The sequence below is a fragment of the Cibotium barometz genome, chromosome 26 (assembly GCF_041138505.1).
Source record: "Cibotium barometz isolate CiBa-2024 chromosome 26, ASM4113850v1, whole genome shotgun sequence".
Classification (NCBI taxonomy): domain Eukaryota; kingdom Viridiplantae; phylum Streptophyta; class Polypodiopsida; order Cyatheales; family Cibotiaceae; genus Cibotium; species Cibotium barometz.
Window position 1 is genome coordinate 30,627,555 of NC_141071.1, and position 23,183 is coordinate 30,650,737.

A 23,183-nucleotide genomic window follows, 5' to 3' on the forward strand; every position below is an offset into this window, starting at 1 on the left:
TGAGAAGTATGCACAACAAGCATCTAGGAATAGTTGGGTTAATGAAGGTGACAAATATGAAGCATAGCTTTATCAAGTGAGAATATTTGGCATTTGATAGCTCCTTAACATTCTTTTAAAAGTTAAATAAAGGTTTATCTCCTCTAAAAGCTATGAAAGCTATGAAGTATATGATTTAGAAAAGTACCTTTACCCTTGCAAACTTTTTGTCCATTTATGCTTGGTCCACATTTTGTAAATGAAACTTGACTGGTATGGTAGATCTTGTTTATTTTTTAACCAAAAATAACTTTGCTTTTCTAAATTTTCTTTTGCCAGTTCCAATAATGGCCTTTAAAGCATCTTAATTCTAACCGTACACATTCCTCATCTTGAAGTGAGTACAAATAGCAATGAATTCTCTCTTATTCATTTCCATCACACATTCCATAGAGCTTCATGGAGATATTCTTTCCAATGTGCTTTATAAGGCCATTGACCTTTTGTTTCATATGCATAATTCACTTCTTCACGATCCAATATTACCTGTTCAAAAGCATATTGCTTACTCACATCATGCAAGCTTCTCAAAGCATGTGAAAGTGCTTCCACCATTTCATGATCTTACACATTTCGAGCAAATGTTAAGGTCTAAGTTCTCGTTCATGGCAAGATTGTGAGCATATGTGTTTGAAACATCTTTAATGTGAATTTCTATACTCTTTTTCTTGTGAGAAAGCCCTTGAGAGGCCTTGATTATTAAGCATCTTAGACAACTACTCCTTGATAATGAAGTCTTTAAAAAAAGTAGCGTATTCATATAAATATGATGAAGTAAACACCCTAAAACAAACACAACCAAGTATGCATACAAAACAAATAAAAAAAGGTGAAACCTACCTCAAGATTGCAGACAAGCAATTTTTGTTGACTAAGAGTTTTCTATTCCTTTCTTTTTTGATAAGACTTGTATCTTTTTTGACCCTTCTAGATCACTTTTGTACAAAGAAGGGAAACTATTAGGAATCCCTGAAGTACCCATTCACTTTTGCACAAAGAAGGAAAACTATTAGGAATCCCTACTAACATGGGTACTTATAAAGAACACTTAAATTTTCACATGGCAAGAAAGGAGTGGGCGGGGATGGTCTGTAAAGGCCCTTTAAATGCTGCGGGGTGCCCAAGTGTGTAACCGCACCTGCTCAATGCGATTCTTATTAATTTCAAGCCTTCTTATTAATTTCAAGCCTTCCTTAAAAAAAAAAGGTAATAAGAGAATCTCCACAAGGCAAATCGTTCTCGTCTGCTGGTGGAGCTCTTCGTAACGTTAGCTTCTAAGGTCTGCCAATGGCGCCTTCTTCTATGGCTGGGAGAGCCCAACCACTTGATCCTGATTATGAATACTTATCCCACCTGCTGCTACAGAAGGGCATAGTTGACGCACCCATGCATTCTCAGTGTTCGCGGGACGATACCCAAGAGGGAAAACCTGTTTTTTCCAACCATTTCTGGTGAGCCCTTAATCGCCTGAAACCCAGCATTAAGAATTGAGCTCTAAAACTTATGAGCCATCGTTGCATGGGATTGCTGGACTCCCATGTATGTTTTGCCAGACGCTTCTCGCTTCAGAGTTGTATGCATTTTATGTGATGGTGAGTTTTTATGTGTAGGCTTATCGAGCAGGGTTGCATTATCATCCCGCCTATGAATCATCGAGCTCAAATCATGGGTAGGTCATGGCATGAGCATATTATAACAGGGCGCTAGCATGAGCACGAGGAAATCAAATCCAATGCATGCATTCATCTAAATGTTTTCTTGACGGATGAAACAAAGTGTTACTTGTTTAGAGATAATTTTAAATTTCCTTTAAGCTCATTTTTACTAGATTTTTGGGCTCTTTTGGTCTTTCCTTTTCTTTGATCAAGGTGTTGGGCAAGTTGATAGGGTGGGTCTTAGTAACCACTTGGGTAAGATCCTGCTGCCGACCTTATCAGGCTCATTTTATGACATATGGTGGTTTGAAAGTAACTCTTATTAGGCAGAGTCTCACAAGCCTAGCACAGCATGTGTGGCAAAAGATATGGTTATACCTTTGATGTGTAAGTACACAATCTATGTTCTAATGTTTTTTTTTTTCCCTACAGTGTGACTTGAAGACATGCCAAGGTCAAGTATACACCATGCCAGATAAAAATTCCCATGAAAGGACATACTGGCATAAATGAGGAGAGAAGGGGGGGAAATACCTGTCAAACTGTGACATTTTTGGGCATAAAGGAGGAAGTTGAGGTGGACACAAATCCAGGTGGCACTAGAAAGGCTGTGAGTGCAGAATACTCGAGGAGAAAGATGCCTGGTCTTGTCAATCTTGCTTTGCCATCAACACCAGAGTTTGAAAGTAATAACCCACTGAATGACTTATGCATGAGCAATATGGATTTCTCCAATGATGCTGGTAATGATGATAGTACTGGGTCCAACTCACCTGTAGACCCTTTGCTGGAGAGAGTGCCACTTCAAACCTTTGCTCGCTTGAAATCACGCTTGCAAGATCCACCACCTCTAACACCTGCCATGAAGAATCATCTAACATACTGCAGCTCTTCCCTGGCCCGCAGGCGAGCGTCCGTGGCTGCTGCAAACACAGAGGCAGAGGGTACCACCACATCAGATTGCTGTTCCAGAAATGCTGCTGTGTTTAAAGAAGAGGCAGATGAGGCGGTTTCAGCTGAGAATGATTCTGGCCTCACACACATTCCGTCCAACTCTAAGCACAATGGCACTGTGTTTCCCAACAAGGAAGAGGAGTTGGACCCCTTTGATGAGAAGTTTGTACTGGGTCAGAAGAAGGTAAAAGAAAGCAAGTGGCTTGTTGTCATTCAATGGTGTAGCCTTTTTGTCCTCGTGGCACTCTTAGTTAGCAGCGTCGAGATCCCAAGTCTTGAAAGAGTGTTGTTTCTGGGTCTCAATCTATGGCGATGGCAGGCCCTCGCTCTAGTTATTCTTTGTGGTCACCTTATCTCCGGATGGATCTTGAAGGTAAGCAATGAGCTGTTTTTTTCAGAATTTGTTCTCTCTTCCGTATCTTGGTTGCTTTTGTACAGAATTTACTCTTGAGCAAGTGGTGCATACGTAGGTATATCTTCCTGCCATATTAGCAGACACGCAGGTCTTCATGTGGCCAGTTGGTCTATACTAATAATTCATTCTGTCTCAAAGCGGTGCATTTGCCCAACGCACTACCACGTAGGCGTGCATGTGTGTTTAGTAGTGCTAGCCTTCATCATGGCTGAGTCTGCTCTTCACCTCCAGAGAAGTTGTAAGATCCCTCCAGGATTCAACCTAATACACAGGCACAAACCAGGTTAGAGAAACCAAATAGAAGGGGTGCATGCAAGTTCAGCACCCAACCGTAGGTTCATGTCCGCAAACCTCCTCGAGCCAGAGGCTAAGGTTCCACTCCCATGAGTCCATCCTAGTCAGTCCTGGCGTCCCATACCACTAGTGCTTGCCCACAGGGGCCCTCGGCAAGACTACCCGTGATCCGCCATGTCCATGGTAGGAGTAAGCCTCTTGGTCTAGGTCCAGACCACAATGAATCAATAATAACCCAAAACTCACTTATATAGTGCTTATTGTTGCTATAAATAACAGTCCAATCATAAATAGCCAACTTTTTACCCCTCTAGAGGACGTTCTTTTTAACCTATTCAAGGCTGTCCTTTTACCATCGTCCTTTTTTAAAACCCTCTAGAGGACATCCTTTTTAACCCATTCAAGGATGTCATTTTCACATCGTCCTTTTTAACCCTCTAGAGGACGTCCTTTTCACCCATTACAGGATGTCCTTTTTACCATCCACCATTGTGGGCGTCCTTTTTACAACCCGCTTGAAGGACGTCCTTTCTACCATCCACTCTTGGTGGACATCCGCACCCATGCTCTTCTGGTGGACGTCCTTTTCTTCCTTCCACCCATCTGCAGGATGTCCTTTTTACGTCAACCTTGGTAGACGGACATCCTATTTACATCAACTCATCTGGTGACCCTCTCCCTCCCATCTTGGCGGCCTTTGTCTCTACCTTCTTGGCAGCCATCCCATCTTGGTGGACGTCTTGCTCTCTTCCTCTCCTTCAGCTGTCCGCCCAGTCCATCGAGTTGTGCTTTATCCGCGACTACATCTGACTGTCCGCCGCCATCCTTCTCTATCCTCGACCATCCGCCCTGCACCCTTCACGGCTGTCTGCCGGCCCGCACCCCCTCGCCTGTCCAACTCTTGCCACTCCCTGACTGTTAGGGACGTGCCCACTCCACGGACCCCTTCCCCATCGCTTGCCCGCCACCTCCCTCTTTTCCCTCATCATCCACCATCTGTTCCTCTCTTCGCCGCTTAACTCAACCAACCCCACCCGCCTCATCGGCTGTCCACCCCAACCCCCTTCATCGGCTGTCTCCACCAAGGGGGCCCACATGGACTGTCCACCACAACATGGAGTGTCAACCGCAAAGCGTGATTGGTGAGTCAACAGAGGCACCAAGCATGGATCATCAAGTGGAGACGTGCGCACCACCACACAAGGAGGTGCATTGAAGGCTCCAACGGCACCGACTGACACTCCATCGCATCTCCACTGACTGACACTCCACCGCATCTCCAGCGATAGGAGATTCCACTAGAGGGTACGCTGCCATCCAAGGCATCCACTAAGGATAGGAGATGCCACCGTCCCGATCTCAGGCATATATGGCCCTCGTCCCACCTTAGAGGACATCCTTATCCTCGACATCATCCTCTCACCTTGTAGGACATCCTTATGCTCTTCCCTCATACCACTTGTACCTTTGTGTTTGTCATCAGTGTTGGAGCTGTGTCGTCCTCTTCACTATGCCCTCTGTTGAGTGTGCACGGCACAGTGAGAGACTTGTATCAAGTGTTCTCCAATTAGTGCAAGCGTTCCGTTCCTTTCGCAGTCTCGTCTCGTCTCTTTGTGTTGTGTTTGCTATGTAGGGTCTCGTGTGTTGAGCTTACGTGATACACGGTGAGCATAGAGGAGGACTCCGGACATACTTTCTGGAGGAGAGCTACCACAGTGTGTACCGGGTATCTTGGATATATGGCTTGAAGCTTAAAGTTACGGACAACTTTTAAAAAGCTGGAGAGGATGTCACCAGCCTGGACATTTCCCAGTATGAAAGGGTTCTAAGGGACTCCATGTAACATGCGGAAGCTCTGGGTAGTCTTCTTTCAGCCCTAAACACTATTGGAAACCTTCTGATGCAAAAACGCACCATCTGATGCAAAAACGCAGGTAGAGAGAGAGTAGAGATAGAGAGTGAGAAGTGCTGGAAATTCAGTATATACTATGGTACAAAAAGGGTACATATCTGCAGCCCTTGGCTGCCTTCTTGAAAAGGTGGTAAAACACCCAAGATTCTGCCCTAGACTAGGACTCCTAATGACTCAAACCCCTAGTGGGCTGAATGAATAAGACATTGAGCAAGGGGGGCTATTTATAGCCCCTTGGAATACATGGTGAACTGGCCGACTGCTGGTCGGCCAGTTACAAGTTCATTAAAGTCCCTTTAATGCAGCCTGACTGGATCTCATCCATGTTCTTGATGCGCCTGCTGCTGTCCACTCTGCTGACGTCAGCCGACAGCTATTCTGGCAACCAACATCCTCTTTCTTGCAGCCGACAGCCCTTGTCTGGATCATGTGCTTCAGCCGTCTGCTTCCCTCCATGGTCCCACTTGTCCTGCTCCATGTTCACCTCATATGATACACCTGAAGCTCTGATCATTCTGGTTCTACCTATCTTCTACTGGTTCATGGTCTTTATCTGTTTGCTTCTTCTGGATCTAGCCCTGAGAATGTCCATGGCATCTGTGATGCACATGACATCCCCCTCTGCTAAACTTGATGACAGGAATCCAACCTGCTCTTGGATGACTGTCATCATCCCAATCCTGTCCCGAAGTCCCTCTGTCATCATCCATCCCTGGCAAACCTTTTTCTCTGAGGTGCAACAAGTATGAGTGGTAGACTAGCAAGTACACTTGAAATAGCAAGAACACCACCATAGAAAAGCTAGAGAGGTAGAGTATCCTTTTGTAGTGGAAAGTAAAGTAGTGTAGAGACTCTCCATAGAGTGTTGTAGACAAGAATGCAAGCAGCCAACATGTTAGAGGCTAGTTTGCAACAATGGAGCTGCTCAAATGAAGAAAGAGGGCTTCAATCTATAGATTTGGGGCTCTCATGAGCTAGAATGGCAAGTAAAAGCTATACTAACAAATGGAGAGTTGAAGTGATAAGTGTGAGGCTACTTGTCTCACTATGATCCACAATTCTGTCACATGTTCCAATTTAAGAGATGGTTCCCTCCATAAACTTTATCTCTAAAAATATCTCAACTCGGAGACATTCTGTCAAAGGTGCTTCAAGTTTCAACAAGTTTTTCCATTTGCTTAGCTTACGGATGTAATGACACGAATATAATTTCCATTAGGGGGTGTCCAAAAATGTCTGTATCTTTTTTACGAGGGTAGTGGTACAGACTCTGCTATTTTCATTCGTAGAGGTATTGCCCAACATGGTTTGTTGCAGGATGTCCCTCACTCTGATTATACACCGCCCAGACAGAGGATTGACACCAATTGGGAGATTATTGCCAGTATTACAGCATGGTTGATCTGGAGAGCTAGATGCACGAAGGCTATTGAGGGTGTCCAGATCTTTGGGTCCAGTGCAGTAGTACTATATGAGGTGATATCATTCATAGTGTCGTGGCTGCTTGGGCTCGTATTTAGGGGTCTTCTTGTTCCGCGCAAGCTAAGCGCGCTATATTTATGCGGGAGTGGAACCATGACATTTTCTTTTCCTCTAGTCCCACAGGTCCCTTATGGCATTATGATGCTCCTCAGTGGTTGAAATCACCTTACATATTGGGGTGATCCTATTTTTTTCCGGCTTATAGCCGTGATTGTTGTATGCCTTTTTCATACTTAATAGAAGTCTCTTTCTTGAAAAAAAAAAAGTAACTCTCCTAGATTTTAGGAGTGTGCTCCTTTGTATTCCTCCTTATTAGAAATGACTATGTAGAAACATGTTTCAATGCTAGATCTCTCCCAAATCCTCGGGAGCTCGCCATATATGCTTTCCACTTCACACTTGAGCACCAATGCCAATGGCCCTATTCAGGAGCTTGCATCTCCCAAACAAGAATTGGGAAAAATCCCTCAAGACAACTTCTGTAGCCCTCTAAATTCTACAGATTTTTGTTCTTGATGCCTTTAGAGCAAAATCCTTCGTTTTAAGCCCCAAAACTCACCTGCAAAATTGTGGCACGAAAAGCTATGCAAATAATGAGCTATAAATGAAACGTGTACAAGTTTGGAGGGCAGATTTGGACACACTAACAAACGAGTCAGGCCAGGGTCTACTTTGCAAATTTTTCTACTCTAGATTATCAACAAGTCTCTGATACAAACTTTTTTCTAATTTAAATTCTAAACTGCTCAAAAACAGCCCACAAAACAACAAAAATCACTCTCAGACACTAAAAGTAAAAGTTCTTATTATTCCAAAAAGCATCCAAACGAGATCATAGACTCACATATACATTCTAAACTCTCAAGACATGAAGGTTCTCAAAATTTTTTCAATTCCAAAAACTCAAGCATTGCAGCTGATCTGGTGTTTCTCTGTCTCAGCCACCTCAAAAGTGTTATTTTTTTCCTCGAGTAGATCCTTTTGTAGTAGTTACTTAAGTGTCCACCTAAAGGTGGCTTGGTGTCTCACTTGAGGCGATACAATTATGACCGTAAACACCTTGGATGCCACCAGAGAGCCTATATGGATTTGAACTCAAGATTTCCCCCTTCCCCATCACAAACCCTCACCAATAGGCTACATGTAATGCTCCAATTTTTGGACTTGAATGTTGGTGCACAAGATTGGGCTATAATGGGAGGCAAGAGTACACAAAGCTAAGAAAACATGAGAAGCTTTAATAAGGATTAAATCTAAACTAATAAAGCCAGATACATGAGAAACTACATCTTTGCAAGTGTTGTTTTACATATAATGATAGTCCATTATATAGGAGAGACCCCCCTTACAAGGTGTGGCCATAGGCTGCCACCACTTATGCCACATGTCAAGATGAGGTGCGTGTCCATTGAGGTGTTACCTTTACACATCATTGCTTACGTAAGTCCTTAAGGAGGTATTCCCATGTACAAAGGACCCTTGCACACTTAGCAGTTGTTCACACACAGGACATGCTTTATTTACGGCCTAGTTCACATACACTTATACAAAACTCCTCTTATGCTGATTTTCCCAACAAACCCTCCCTCAATGAAAAGGAAGTATAAGCCAAAGATAGCCTCTAATACAAGCTCAATCTGGAGCTAAGGGAATGATGGAAGCTACGGGATGTCAAGCCACACAAACAATCTCCAAAACTAGCCTCGAGCAGGATCGTGCTTTTGCACCAAGCTTTGAATGTGCCATGAGTGAGGATGAGACCACTAACAGAGCCCTCCTAGAACTGGAAGTTCGTAGAAGAGTGGCGAGGGATGGAGAGGTTGAAGTGGATGAGTGACTTGCTTCATCACAAGCAAGGGAAACATATGGAGTATGACGGGAAAATGTCTGTATAGACCAGACAAAATTACTAGATAAGCCTAAAACCCAAATCACTAGACAGCTGAAATGCCCATTACAAGATTTCGCCAAAAGCACTACAAGATACAAGAGCAGTCGAACAAGATTATGATGACAATCTCTAGATGATTTATGGGACCAATGTACAAGATTGGTGAGCAACAAGAACCAACAAACTGGCAGAGGCACAAAGTCACACCTAGTCACAAGACTGGAGCGTCGGATAGGACTGGTTACAGAATCCCAATGCCTTAAATTAATGGGACATTGCAATAAATGAACAAGACTGCAACTCAACTAGATAGAAGAGAGATGGTTTCTTCGACATAATAGGGACTTCTCTCTAGATCAAAATGGCCGTGTCTAAATCTTCTCCCTCGTACATAACTTGAGGATCTGATTGTCTAACCTACCTATACCAGGGATCTCCAAATGATGTAGCTAGATTCTCTCATCCTACCAATCAAGTGTACACTACGAGTCTACCTTGCTAGATTTTTTAGGTCTCTTAGCAACCCCATATGGAATACTAAGTGGACACGAAAGTTGTGAAGTATTGCGGGCATTTGGGATCTTCGTTAAGTAGGATTTCTATATTTTTTTTAGCATTTGGAATTTTTTTTCTCGAGGTGGGGGAGGGGGGGAGAAAAAAAAAACTTGTACTGTACGATATTGTACAGTACCGCATCGTACGAACCGTACGGTACGAATGGGAACATTACCGGTATGAGAAACAGCTATGAGTGTCAGTCAGCAAGAGGAGCTTATGATGCAAGTTAATGACTTTCTTAAGAAAGGGCTAGCACGCCCTAGCTCTTCTCCCTATTGTTCGCCAGTTTTATTGGTATAGAAGAAGGATGTTTCGTAATGTATGTGTGGATTTTCGTGCCTTGAATAAAATCATGATTAAGAACAAGTTTCCGATTCCACGCATAGATGATACTTTGGATAAACTGGGAGGAGCTGCTTATTTTAGTCGCATTGATCTCAAAAGTGGCTATGATCAGATATGAGTGGCACCTCAGGATGTTCATAAGACGGCTTTTCGAACTGCTTTTGGGTTGTATGAGTTTTTGGTAGTGCCTTTTGGCCTTACTAATGCCCCCACCACATTGAAGCAAATGGACCACATATTCAGGAAACACTGGAAGTTTATTGGCACATTCTTTGATGACATCATTGTCTTCTCAAAGAATGAGCAAGAACATAGAGAACACTTGGCGACAGTTTTTGAAGAGCTTAGACAACATAAGCTCTACATAAATGGTAAGAAGAGTGAATTTTTCTTATCTGAGATTTATTATCTTGGTCATATTGTATCCAAGGATGGGGTACGCATGGATCCAAGCAAAATACAGGCTCTTCAGGATTTGAACTTGATCCACCAAGTCAGAAGTTTTCTTGGATTATGTGCATACTACATGAGGTTTATCAAACATTTCTCTGAGATTGCCTCACCTTTGCATGATCTCACTAAGAAGAAATCTGTCTTTAAGTGGAGTGATGTAGAGAAGGAAGCTTTCCATAAGCTGAAAGCTTGTATTATATCAGCACTGGTATTGATTATTCCGGATTTACATAACCCTTCTCAGTTGAGTGTGATGCATGTGGGGACAGCATTGGAGCTGTTTTGAATTAGGAAGGACATGCCATAGCTTTTGAGAGTAGGCGTCTTCAACATGTAGAGCTCCACTTGCAGGTTTATGAAAAAGAGCTTTTGGCAGTGATTTGACCTTACTGTATGGAAGCATTATCTTCTTGGGACTGAATTTGTTGTCAAAGCGGATCACAGAGTTTGCGATACTTTTTGACGCAAACTAAATTATCAGAGAAGCATATGAGATGGGAAAATTTCCTCTCTATGTTTCATTTTAGATTTTGCACACACCTGGTAAAAAGAATGTAATGGCAGATGCTCTTTCTAGAAGGCCATAGGTTCATTCTGTCACTGTTGCCTATCATCAGGATCTTTCCGATATGCGAAATTCATATGATTCCGATGATGATTTTCAGCTTGTATGGGCTGATTTACAGTAGGGCATTTCAACCCATAGAGGAATTCTTGCCACTATGTAGGCTTTGGAGAGGTACTTTTCTGGCCAAACATGCACAAAGACATAGATGTTTATGTGCGTGAATGTATGGTTTGCCAGAAAGTGAAGTTTGACAGGCATAACCGTTGCCTAATCGCCATGGGAGTCCATAGCCATGGATTTTATCATGGATTTGCCAAAAACCAGGGGAATGGCAGGTTTAGCAAGAAGGCTCATTTCATTCCTGTGCGAAAGAATATTAAGCCTGAGCACATGGCGAGGATATTCTTGGCCCAGATTTTCAAGCATCATGGTATGCCCAAGACTATTGTGGGAGGCTGAGATCCGAGAACCATAAGTTTGTTTTGGCGGGCTTTATTTTATAATATGGGCACAAAGTTGAATTTTTCATCAGCTTATCATCCTCAAACGGATGGGCAGAGTGAAATTGCAAATTCAGTTGTACTTGATTTGCTCAAACGTTAGGTGGCTGAGCGGAAATCAGATTGGGAGAAGTACTTGCCTCTTGTGGAGTTTGTTTACAACAAGACGGTGCACACCTCGACTGGGAAAGCACCCTTTGAGATTGTTTATGGCAGGGTGGTGCTTCCACCTATCCTTCAAACGAAGGATGAAATCTTTGTTGTGAATGAGTATGTTAGAGATCTGGATACATCTTTCTCATAGGTATGGACAACCATACAGAGAACTCAGGAAAAGCATAAGAAAGCTGGAGATAAACATCGCAGACAAGTGGATCCAAAGAGGGTGAATGGGTGCTTCTCAAGTTTGAGAAGGCACGCCTTCGGAAGCAACCTGGCAAGGAAGGAAATGTCCACAGCTGTCTCCTAGGTACTATGGGCCATTCCAGATATTGGAACGGATTAATGAGGTGGCTTTCAGGCTTACTTTGCCTGAACATTGGCGCATACATAATGCTTTTCATGTTAGCCTCCTCAAGAAATATGTGGGTCTGAGCCGGTTATTGAGAACCAACCCGAAATTGATGAGCTTGAAGAAGTGCTTCAACCGGAACAGATTGTGTTTCATAAGGAAGAGAAAGCTGTTGGTGCCAGGCTTATCTGCAGGTTCCTTGTGAAGTTTAAGAACTATTCCGCTCTGGATGCAAAATGGGTAGATGAAGACTACTTCAAGGATTATCCGGATCATCTACAGGTTTATTTAGCCGCATTTTAGTTGCGGACAACTAACTAGAAGCCGGGGCGATGTCATATTTCTGACTATACACATGTGGAGGAACACCATGGAAGGGTAGGTATAGACCCTGGTGTGTGTTCCAGGCATGGTTTAGTACATGTGGAAGGACTCCATGGAAGGATTGAGATCCTTGGCATGATTGGTTACATGTGGAAGGGCTCCATGGAAGGATTGCTATCTTGGTGTGAGTTCTTGGCATGACTCAGTACATGTGGAAGGGTGGATACTCTGGTGAGAGTTCCTGGCATGCTGATGAAGTCTCATGAAAGGGTGGACACCCTGGTGAGCATTCTTTATACCTGTATGGGCAGTGCCCGAGAAGGGTTTGGTACAAGATGAATAAGTTGGGAGATGGAATCCAGAATATTATGCATAAAGCATGTGTGTGTGTGTTGACATGCATGAATGACTTGTCTCGACTGCTTGGACAATACCTGGTATTTCTGCTTGTGATTGTCCATGGGCTTCGAGGACGCTTGGAAACCCTGTGGACACGTGTGTGCACACTTGTTTGAGACTAAGGCAGTGGTCTTATGTGTTTTGCAGATGGTGAGTGACCCCAAACTCAATTTACAGCTTATATTTTATTATATTAAGGTTTATGAGTTTAGGTGTTCACATACACTTAAATTTGGGTGGACAAATTATAAAGTGTTCACATACACTTAAGTTTGGGTGGACAATTTTTAAAGTGTTCACATCAAGAGGACCAATTTTTAGTAAAACTTGGCCATTACTCAAGGTGGGCAGCCCAACAAGCCAAGAAAGCTGCACGAGTTGCTATTCTTGGAGGGGAGGGCCAAAATCAGCTAGGTGCCCCCCTTTTCTGCTGTTTTTTGGCGGTGGAACATCCTGGGCTTGGGACAGGTGTCAGTTTGGCATGCAAAAACAGCTCTTGAGGGCTGGTCGACTCCAGGCAGGGCTGCTACATAGCTGATTGCTTGCCTCCATAGCTGCTACAGGCAAAGGCGATTCTTCTCTCTCCTTGGAAGCAGGCGACCACTTCTGGCCTCTCTACAGGGCTGGTCGACTGCTGTACAGCAGGTTTCTGGGCTGAGTTTTCATGCTTTGAAGGCTCGGGATTCAAAGCAAACAACAGGGCATCCATCTCATCTTTTGGTGTGACCTGTACGGCATGTTTGTGGGCTGAAAACAGTGCTGTTCAGCCCAGTTCAGCGGGGTTCTTCACGAGAGATTTGAAGGCAAACAGTTTCTAAACCTACGTGAAGCTTGTGGCTCTAAGGGTGGAACCTTCAGGTGGCCAGAGCCAAGGTTTTCATGGCTGGTTATTCAGGACAGCACCACTGCTAGAGGGTGTGATCACGTACTAGAGTGTGGTTGTGCCTGAAGAACTCTTGGAAGCTTGAGTTTGAGGACTCAGGCAATTGTTTGATTTGTTTTCATATTATTATGGATGTATCTGGTGCCAGTTTGAAGAGTGTTTACTCTTTGGCACCCCTTCTCTTGTACTGGAACACCTTGTTAATAGAGATACCTCAGAGGAGGGGAGGCTGGCCCAACTTCAGCTCCTAGTGTTGTGCCGTGTGCAGATTTTTATATTGCGTTTCTGTGGTATCAAAGTATGATGATGATGATATTGTCAGATGCTATGTATGATGCCATGATGTTTGTATGGGATAAGGTTTTCTGTGCCTACACTTCCGTATTTGTGACATCATCTTCTTTGTAGTAGACCATTAAAAGGCCCATGGGTCTTCATAGTCAGCAAAGTTTGCATTGTCCTTGTAGGTTTCTTCTTCCAGTGTAACATTGGCATGTGCTCTCTTGTGAAAGCAATCCTTCTCATTGGTCTTGGCATAGCACTCCTCTGCATGATTGTTCGTACCACAAACACTTTTTACCTTTAAAGTTTTCTTCTTTGTGAAGAAGCTGGCCCCTCCGTTGCTGCGTTGTTCCTGAACTTCCTTTCTTCTTTCTTGAAGGAGGTTATGACTCCTTCCAAGGTAAGGTTTGACAAGTTTTTCATTGTGGTGATGAGGTGCCCGTAAATCTCTTCAGGCATAGAATTTATGAGCACTGCTAGGGCCACATCTTCTTCAACATTAGCTTTAAGACCTGCAAGCCGGATCATTAAGAACTTCATCCTATTCACATGAACATCAAAGCTCTCATGTGGTTGCATTACAAGACCATGGAACTCTATCTGTAAAGAAACTTTAGAGTTCTTTGTCTGAGCCCCAAAAAGCTTGTCCAGCTTTTCTTATGCTTCTTTGGGGGTTGGGAGATTTACAACATGGTGTATAAAATTATGAGAGAATCCTAGCCAAAGGGTCTTTGATCTCTTAGCTTCCATGATTTTTGAGTTGCATCTTCATTTTCAGCCATCTTCTCTTTCTCTTCAATGAAAAGCCGAGGGCCCTCCCTCATAAGACTAAACTTCAACTTAGTCTGCCAAGTGTGGAAATTTTTCCCTTTGAATTTTTCAATGAACATGCGGGTAGCTATGATATGCTATGAAACTGGGAAGGTCTTAATAGAGGAGAGTTTCCAATGCCAGTGTCTAATCCCTTACAGAAAATGCCGAGGAAAGAATTAGGGTTTCCAAACGAGGGGGTTTTGATCAATAATGTTTTAGCATGCTATAGAGACACTTTAATGCTAGATTTGCACCCTCAATTGTGAAAAACAACAAAGTAATAAAGGTTAATTACGTTGAATTGGAGAAATTGGAAAAGGCCCAAAATTGACTTTACCTTCCTAAGGTTGCCTCGTGAACTGGTGCGTGTGTGCTGATTTGTGCACGTGGTTGGTTGCTACTTGAGATGCGTGCATAGGACTGGGCTGCCTCACTGCTACTGACAGAGTATGGAGGCTGTACGGACTGTTGCGCCTGTATGGACTGTTGTATGGATGGTGGCGCATGTGTACAAACAAGTACAAAAATTTGGGCACTAAAGCTCGAGGTAGAATCGACCTGGCTCAGATACCAAATGTAGAAAACAATGAAGTGGAGGCTATGGTGGATCATAGAGATACATGGCTATGGCTCTGGCAAACAAAGCTTAGAGGACCAACATGCAAACTTGTGCTAGTGTGGGAGCCATGGACACGGGAAAACAAATCACCCAAAAGGATGTCAAAGGAGATAGCACTGAGATCTAAGATGTCTTGACGGATGCAACTTGATGGCATATCTCTAGGGGCTAACCTGTTTGCTTGCAGCATGAAAGATTTCATTATCAGATTGGTAATACTTTGATTCACATGTATGCCAAGTGTGACTGAGTTGTGGATGCATAGGAAGTGTTTGACAAGGTGTGAGTCTAAGTTATTGTTTCATGGACAATAGTGATAGCACGTTATGCTGAGCATGGATTTAATCAAGAAGTGTTGAAGTGGTTCAAACATATGCTACTGGATGTGATCTCCCTGGAGCATGTAACCATAATTTCACCCTTGGAGCCATCATTGACGTGGCTGGATCACGTAAATGACTCTATTGCTGTTGGGTGGATTTCCGTAAGGCTTTTGAGTCAGTATACAGGGCACGATTCTTCAAGGGCCTCCAAGAGCTTCATTTTCCACCACACATGATTTGGAGGGTCAAGGCATTGTACGAGTCAGTGATAGTTGGGCCTGGGCATAGGGAGCTTATTTAGAGAGGCAAGCAGCACGATCAGGGTCAAACGAGGGTACCCTCTCTCTCTAACTCTTTTTGGACTACACATTGATGAGTTATTGATACGATGAGAGGCCAAAGCTTGTGACTAGCCTAGAGAATAGCGTCTTTTCTTTTGTATGCAGATGTGGTAGTTTACGTATTGGGCTCCTAGATTCTTGGTCAAAGTCATGTTCCTTGCACTATGGTGCCATCGTATGAGTTATATGTGGACCGTTGGCTTGGCTATAACATCAAAAGACCTCTCTCTCTCTCTCTCATCCAGCTCCCAAATAAAGAGATTTCGGGTTCAAGTCCCATCCCTGCACTTTGGTGCTGTCATATGGATCATACATGGTCTGTTAGCTTGGCTGTGACATTAAAAAAACTCCTCCTCCTCCTCCTCCTCTCTCTCTCTCTCTCTCTCTCTCTCTCTCAAATTAGCCAAGGTTCAAGCAGCTCGCAAAAAAGAAGGCAAGTGGGGCAGTCTATTGTGAGGGTAGAGCCTTCATTGAAGATTTTGGTAAACCCAAAATAAAACTAGATTTCTTTTAGTTGAGATGAATGTGTCTTATGCTTGGCATCGCAGCTCTACTAGCATGTCAATATCATTTTGGCCTTTTGTAGGCATTAATATAATTCTCTCTCTCTCCCTCTCTCTCTCTCTATATATATATATATATGTGTGTGTGTGTGTGTGTGTGTGTGTGTGTGTGTGTGTGTGTGTGTATATATATACATGTGTGTGTGTATGTATATATATATGTGTGTGTGTGTGTGTATACATATATATATACATGTGTGTGTGTATGTATATATATATATATACACACACACATACACATACATATATGTATGTATGTATATGTTCCTTGCTTGCTACTTTGATTAATATTCTCTTACATCTTGATGATTATGCTTGTTAGTAAAAAAAATGGTCTTGATAATATGTTTTGGACATGCAACAAAAATTCCCATCATTTTTTCACAGGAAAGAGGTGAGAGATGGGAAAGGCGTAGCACTTTGCTGCTCTATTTGAAGCAACAACTAGAAGAGCTCGATATTGGTTATCAACTTGCTCAACAAGAAATAATAGTCTGAGGTATTCACGTGACAAGTGATTCTAATGCTTGATGTAGCTTTGAGCCCAAACATTTTGATCGAATGGATTATTGGCTGAATGGACTTTTTTTTTCGTATCTCATAAGCACCCTAGGCAAATGTTTAGTGTTGTTCTATAATGTGTGACCTCATTTTGGATACCCATTTGCAACCAACCATAATTTTGTGTCGGGTTACTAACATTAGATTCCATTTATGGTTCCCATACTAGCCTTGATTGTTTTTATATTTTTTGTAGAACATTATGATGATGGCAAATAAAACCTTTACCCTTTACTCAAGGGTAAGTAGTTTTCTAGGTACTCTTGGTTTCAGGATGCACCATGAACATCACCATCTATATTGGCCAATCTCTAATATGATCTTACGACGCAATCGATGCTGAATCTACTGGGTTTTTGGGGTCTGAATACAGATTTTCTTTACCGAAGCAAGTCTCCACTAAGTATGTGTATGTTTGTTAAATGTGGTGGTGTGCTTTGTTTTGGTGAATACATAGGTGGTGTCAAATATGAAATGGTAAATCTTAAGTTTGAAAAAAACTGTTTTTGAAGCAATCTCTTGTAACTATTGCTCAACTCATGTAACCAATCTTGTGTAACCATTGAGAAAGTTCATGTGAATTTCAAAGAGGAAGCATGCCAATACGCTTCCACGTAATGTCATGTATGGGGTGATAAGCATTTGGAATTGTGATCCTTTGAAGAGACCATATTAATCTGCGTAGTATCCATCCAATTGTTTTAGACACTCCTCTCTTTATGTTTTAGTTTCAATTTGAACATGACATACATCCACCTCATGTCATGAAGAACCCTATTGTTTTGCTATGAGGCACTCAAGGAAATTGTACTTTTCCTTTCATTGGTTTTGGCATCAAGAGGTATTCGATCTCCTATCGTATTGTCTTCATAGAAAACATGAAAATTCACTCAAAAGCAATTGAACAAAGAAGAATCGAAGATGAACACGTCATTGGCAAAGCATGTATAACCTTTTTTAAGGGATATGATTCCTTTTGTAGTGTTATTATTAAGTTGTCACTCTTCATCTTCTTGACATAGAGCTTTTATACTCTAGGGGATGCCTTTTGGATTTTGAGAGATTGTTACATAATCATCCTAGGCAACTCTACTTCAAGGCCCACCAACGCCACAGTTGTTAGGTTCACAAAATCAACCTCTTGTGGGACCTTTTGGAGGACTTGTCTGTGATGACCTTTGAAGACAAAAAAATTCTAGCAAATCAAGATCTATGAGCATGTACTAATTCCAAAGAAGAAGACTCATGAACACGGCAAACATTGAGGCTGCTTACCATCGCAAAGCACATGAAGAAGTATTGAGGCCATGGTGCACTAAAGTACCTACAAGATTTTGAGACCAAATGCGTTGTGGTTGTGAAACGTTTCAAATCCTCTCTCTCCTTGGTCATGGCTTGTAGGACTTTGCCCTTGCTTGCCAAGTCCATGCCCACCTCACCTATTGTTTCCTTGACCTCAGTCCCAGACTGAGTCTTATGCTGTATGCAAAATTGGCATGAGCCACATCAAACTCCAAGGCATCAAGACATGTTGAAAAGATTGATTTGCAATGGCATAAGGAGGAAGTAATTGATTGATTGAGCATGTACAACTTGAAACCAAAGTGTTTACATGCATGATTTGCAAAGGGTGGATGAATAAGCAAGTGGAAGAGACGCCCCCCTAAGTCTACATCCACCAAGAGCAAGCAGTCCACTCATGCCAAGATGGGATAAGTTTTCACAGTGCTCAACAAATATTTGGAGGATCAGTTCATCTCTTGCCCCATGGAAAATTGTCTTTGAAGAATTCACGAATATCCAATCTATGTGGGTTGAACCATGGGTTAGCCTCCATATAAAGCACTCTCTTGAGAGAAGCTCATAGTCTACGATTTTCTTCACACGAAAAGTCGAGCTAATGATAATCTCCAGTGTTGCCTTGATTGAGAGAGAGCCCAATATATCAAATCCAAATTGATCATAATGACAATATCTCAACCCTAGAGAAGGCCCTTTTGAAGTGTTGGATTTTCTATCTTGCCTTGTTGAAGGGAGATCTGCAAACTCATAATACTCTACTTATTCACTAAAATTCTAGGTCTTGTGCAAACATACATATTGTACACAGAGAAAGATAGATAACAAGAAGGACATTACTATGCCTGAATGGGCTTGTTAATACAAGAGGTGCCTATCGATTCACTTCTAGTCTTACTGTAAATGACTTTAAGGTTTAACTTGTGTTATACTAAGGTCATAACTAACCTTTTCACACACCCCCTTTTAGCACTGGCAGTAAACCTTTACATAAGGCCAATATTTCTGTAGCAAGCATCATGTTTTATTTTCGTTGTAGGCTTTGTTAGAAAGTCACCCCATTGATCGCATGTAGATGTAGAGAGAAAATGTGTAGCATGCAATAGGTTGATCGTTCATAACGCGCAACGATGCCTTTTTATACTCGTGAGTTTATTCAATTCCACTTTAATTGGGAGAAAAGAGAAGAGAGAGAGAGAGTTGACACAGTATTGGGTCCCAATTACCCATTGACGGGCCCCAGTAACTTTGTACAATGAGTATGAAAGATGACTGAGGTCTGCCAAACGCAAGGACAAAGTAGACCGAACACAGGCTAAACCATATGCTATCCAAGCTCCTTTGAATAACTCTTCGATGACCACTATGCAAACCCAAAATTGAGGGATGCACATATGCTGGGTAAATGCTAAAGAATGCTCTTCATGGAGGCCTTGGGACTGTAGCACAATAAGGTGCTGAATATTGAATGTATGCTCAAAAAGCCAGAGGCTCTAGGCACACATAACTGCTCTTGTAATGTTACAGACTGGTTTTATGAATGATGATTTATGCTATGGCTGATACGTTTGTATTTATATAGATTGTAGTTATTGGTTGGTTCACATGAGTAGAACTATTGGCCTATTTTATGGGACAAAAAAAGGCTAGTTTATAGCATGAAATGTTGCGCACTTTATCATGTTATCCCCTTTATGCTGGCCGACTGTTTGAGGATACCTGATTGTTGGTGTATATCCCTTTGCTAGCCGATTATAGCCTATAAGCAAGTTATGGTAGACAACAAGTAATGTTGTGATCTTGCTTCAATGAATAATACTTGTGGCTGGCCATCATGTTGAATATACTGGTTCTGCTGGTGTGAGGTGGCATAGGGTGTAAAGAGCCCTATGCAAGGTAGCCCCTATGATGGGGTGCCTTATGGACTGTCCCATAGGCTGACCCATGTGTATATGCCCCTAAGATGCTTGCTATGTAGGTTCTGACTACAGGGCCAATCTATACGAGCTTGAATTCCAAAGAATCATCGTATTGTGCCTTCATACTATCAAGATCTTTTTCTTGCATTTCAAGCTCAGTGGACTCTTGCAAAATTTGAATTGTGCCTTTATGACTCAGAGCATCGGCAATGGGGCTATTCAAGCCAGGAATGCATTCAATCATACCTCCAAACTATTGGAAGATCTAACTCCATTTGGCTTGTCTGTCATTCCATTGTTGTTTTTGCAACCATTTAAGTGCCTGATGATCTACCTTAATTGTGAAATCTCTCTCATTTAAGGAGATGTTGAAAATGCTTAAGAGTTGTCATCACCGCCAATGACTCCTTGTTGTACACGTAATAATTCTTTTCTGCGTAATTTAATTTTCAGTTGTAATAAGCCACTGGGTGCCCTTCTTGTTCGAGGGCAGCTCCTATGACTAAGTTGTTGGCATCGGTAATCAGCTTGAAAGGATCATCCCATGAATTCAATTTGAGAATGGAGACTCGGAGGCATCTTTCTTCATTGCATGAAATGCCTCAAGTGCTTTGCCCATGAGACTGACACACCTTCCCTCAACACATCTTCATGCCCTTGAACAGATCTATGAAAGAGGTGCTGCAAGGTTGGAAAACTTGTCCATATGTAAATTGTATGCTTGGAAGTGACCTACAAAAGAGTGGATCTCTCAAGCGTTTTTGGGAGCATCCCATTCAATAATTTCCCTTACCTTTTAGTCGAGGCTAATCCCGTTTTGCACTAATAACATATCCTAGATAATGAATTTATTCCACTCCAAATTCACTCTTTTTTGCATTGATATAGAGTGCATTATCTCGCAAAAGTTACAAGACCTTTTGAGCATCGTGCTTGTGGAATAGTAGAAAAGATGAGTGTATCATCTAAAAAGATGAACACTCACTTTTCTATAAGCTCCACAAAGTTAAATGTCGTCAGTGCATTGGTGACGCTGAATGGCATCACCACAAACTCGTAAGTGGCTATGTTCAATCTTGAAGGTTGTTTTTGGAATGTCAGCCACCATAAAGATCTAAACCTAATGATGATAGCTACTCTTGAGATCTATCTTGTTGAGATGTCAAGCTCAATACATGAGCTGACACTCATGACGTGCCTAGGTGACCATTTCACATTTACACCATTGGCGTGTTTGGTAGCTGACATGACGGATCTTTGCCAGTGATTCTACAGCTGGACTATATCTATCTAGTCCAACTGAGTTATGGCATACTTATCTTGCTAGCTCAGCTACTTAGTGTGTTCATAATATAGACTTCCTATACATAGTTCTCTAGTACTTATGTTAGTTTTCACTTATCTTTTGTAGACCTCTTTTGAGACCAACAAGGAGAAGAAGATTTCAGCCTTCCATCTTTGTGTGTGTTATTTATTGTTGTGAGAGTGTGTGTGTGCTTATAAGAGCTCAAGCTCTCTCTCCTCTCCATCTTTTCATGGTATCAGAGCTTAGTTTAGGCTAAGGAGCTGAGTGGCAAGAAAAAGAGGCTACAAAGGCAAAGGAAGCGGTACACGGGTAAGAGCAACATCATCTCTTTTCCTTCTTATTTTAGTACGACACCCCCTTGGTAGCGTTGGGAGCTATAGACTGAGGAGCCATCTTTGTAGCATGGAGGAGCATGTATGGTGCATAGTACTTTGTACTGAGATTTTGCAGGAAACCAAATTTGCATTTCAAGTGCGTTTTGATCTCCATATGGCCACTATAAGGGGTTTTCGACCATTTCTGGGAAGTTCCGGTTTGCAATTATTTTTGTCCAAACACTGGTTATTGCAATGCACATTTTGGGTGTGTGTCTAGACAGTGATTGCACATGTATTGCGGATTGTGGGTGTATGTACATGTACTCTGGTCATCTGTTGTGATGTACATGTATCGCTAGAGGAGCTACAACAGATATTGCTATGTTGCAGGTTGTATACATAAATTGTTTATTTATAGATTTTAAATTGTTGTAAGTAAAGATGCCTAACAACATCAATCAAATTGTTAGTGAGATAAGCTTGACAAGAATAAATTCCATGCGTGGACGTTCAGATAACTAATTTCCTGATGGGAAAAGGATTTAGAGACTATGCTGAAGGAGACAATGAGGAGTCTCTGGAATTGCCTAAAGAGAATGCAACTCCAACAGAGATAAAGGTGTTCAAAGACTGGAACTAGGGTCAAGGAAAGTCATATATTAGCTTTCAACAAACACTATAATAAGGCATATATAGGATGCCAACACTCCAGCAGTTGCATTGCAAAACCTAGTGAAGATGTTCCTAACAAACACAAAAGCAAGGAAGTCGCAGCTAAAACAGGAGTTGTGTATAGTGGATAAGAAGAACATGTCTATCAATGAGTATGCATTGAAGATCAAGGGTATTGTTGAATCCCTTGGATCTATTAATGTCTCAATGTAAGATGACAACTTGGTGAGCGTCTGTTTGAATGGGCTTTGCAAATAATATAAGCCATTCAAGATCTCTATTGTTGTAATAAGAGAGAATGTTCCCAAGTTTCGGAATTCGGTGTCTATGTTAATCATAGAAAAGTATTTGGGTGAAAAATCTTCCTCCCAAAGCAAGAACACTTCAGAACAGACCTTCTACTCAAATTTAGGTATAGGTAGAGGTAGAGGTCATAGCCAAGGCCAACATGGTGGTTGTTTTGGAAATCAGAATTATGGACAACAACAGTTCAATGATTCGTTGTAGCAAACACATGCAACTGCAAGAGGTGAGTCTTCTCGGGGAGTTCACCTAAAAATATGTAAGTATAGCACGTGAGTTCAAAGGAAGGAGTTTTTTAATTCAAAATAATAAGATAAACTTACATCAATAAATTTAGAGTAGGGGTTTTTTTATCTTGAAATAAAACCTGTAAGTGTATAAAGAAAAAGGAGTCATTTTATTCATGAAAAATTCACAGGTAAGGGTTTTTTAAATACTCCTTAAACGCAAGTGATATATAAGGTTTCTTAGTAGTGCACCCCCCGAGCCAGTCTGAAGGCAGGGGTACAGATGTTACAACCCTGTCACACATGAGACACTAGGTTGTGCTTCCATTTGAGTTGTGCTTCACTTTGTAGATCTACTTACATCCAATAGCCTTTTTACCTTTAGGCAAAGGAAGTGATTTCCATGTCTTATTTATATCCTATGTAGCCATTTCTTTATCCATGGCTTCCTAATG

The 23,183-nt window shown here is 41.9% G+C and overlaps 1 protein-coding gene across 3 annotated transcripts; it reads left to right on the forward strand.

Annotated features, from left to right (window-relative positions):
* Positions 1–1,259: 1,259 nt before the first annotated feature.
* Positions 1,260–16,804, forward strand: LOC147623872 (mechanosensitive ion channel protein 5-like). 3 transcript variants are annotated; one of them, XM_086820895.1, is made up of 5 exons: positions 1,260–1,490; positions 1,650–1,708; positions 1,908–1,949; positions 2,127–3,021; positions 16,512–16,804. In XM_086820895.1, exons 4-5 carry the CDS (start codon positions 2,182–2,184, stop codon positions 16,620–16,622), a joined length of 951 nt encoding a protein of 316 aa, XP_086677021.1. In that variant the 5' UTR covers positions 1,260–1,490; positions 1,650–1,708; positions 1,908–1,949; positions 2,127–2,181; the 3' UTR covers positions 16,623–16,804. The 3 variants fall into 3 exon arrangements, with proteins under 3 accessions (XP_086677021.1, XP_086677020.1, XP_086677022.1); XM_086820894.1 differs by lacking the exon at positions 1,908–1,949; XM_086820896.1 differs by lacking the exons at positions 1,650–1,708; positions 1,908–1,949.
* The last annotated feature ends 6,379 nt before the right edge of the window (positions 16,805–23,183 follow it).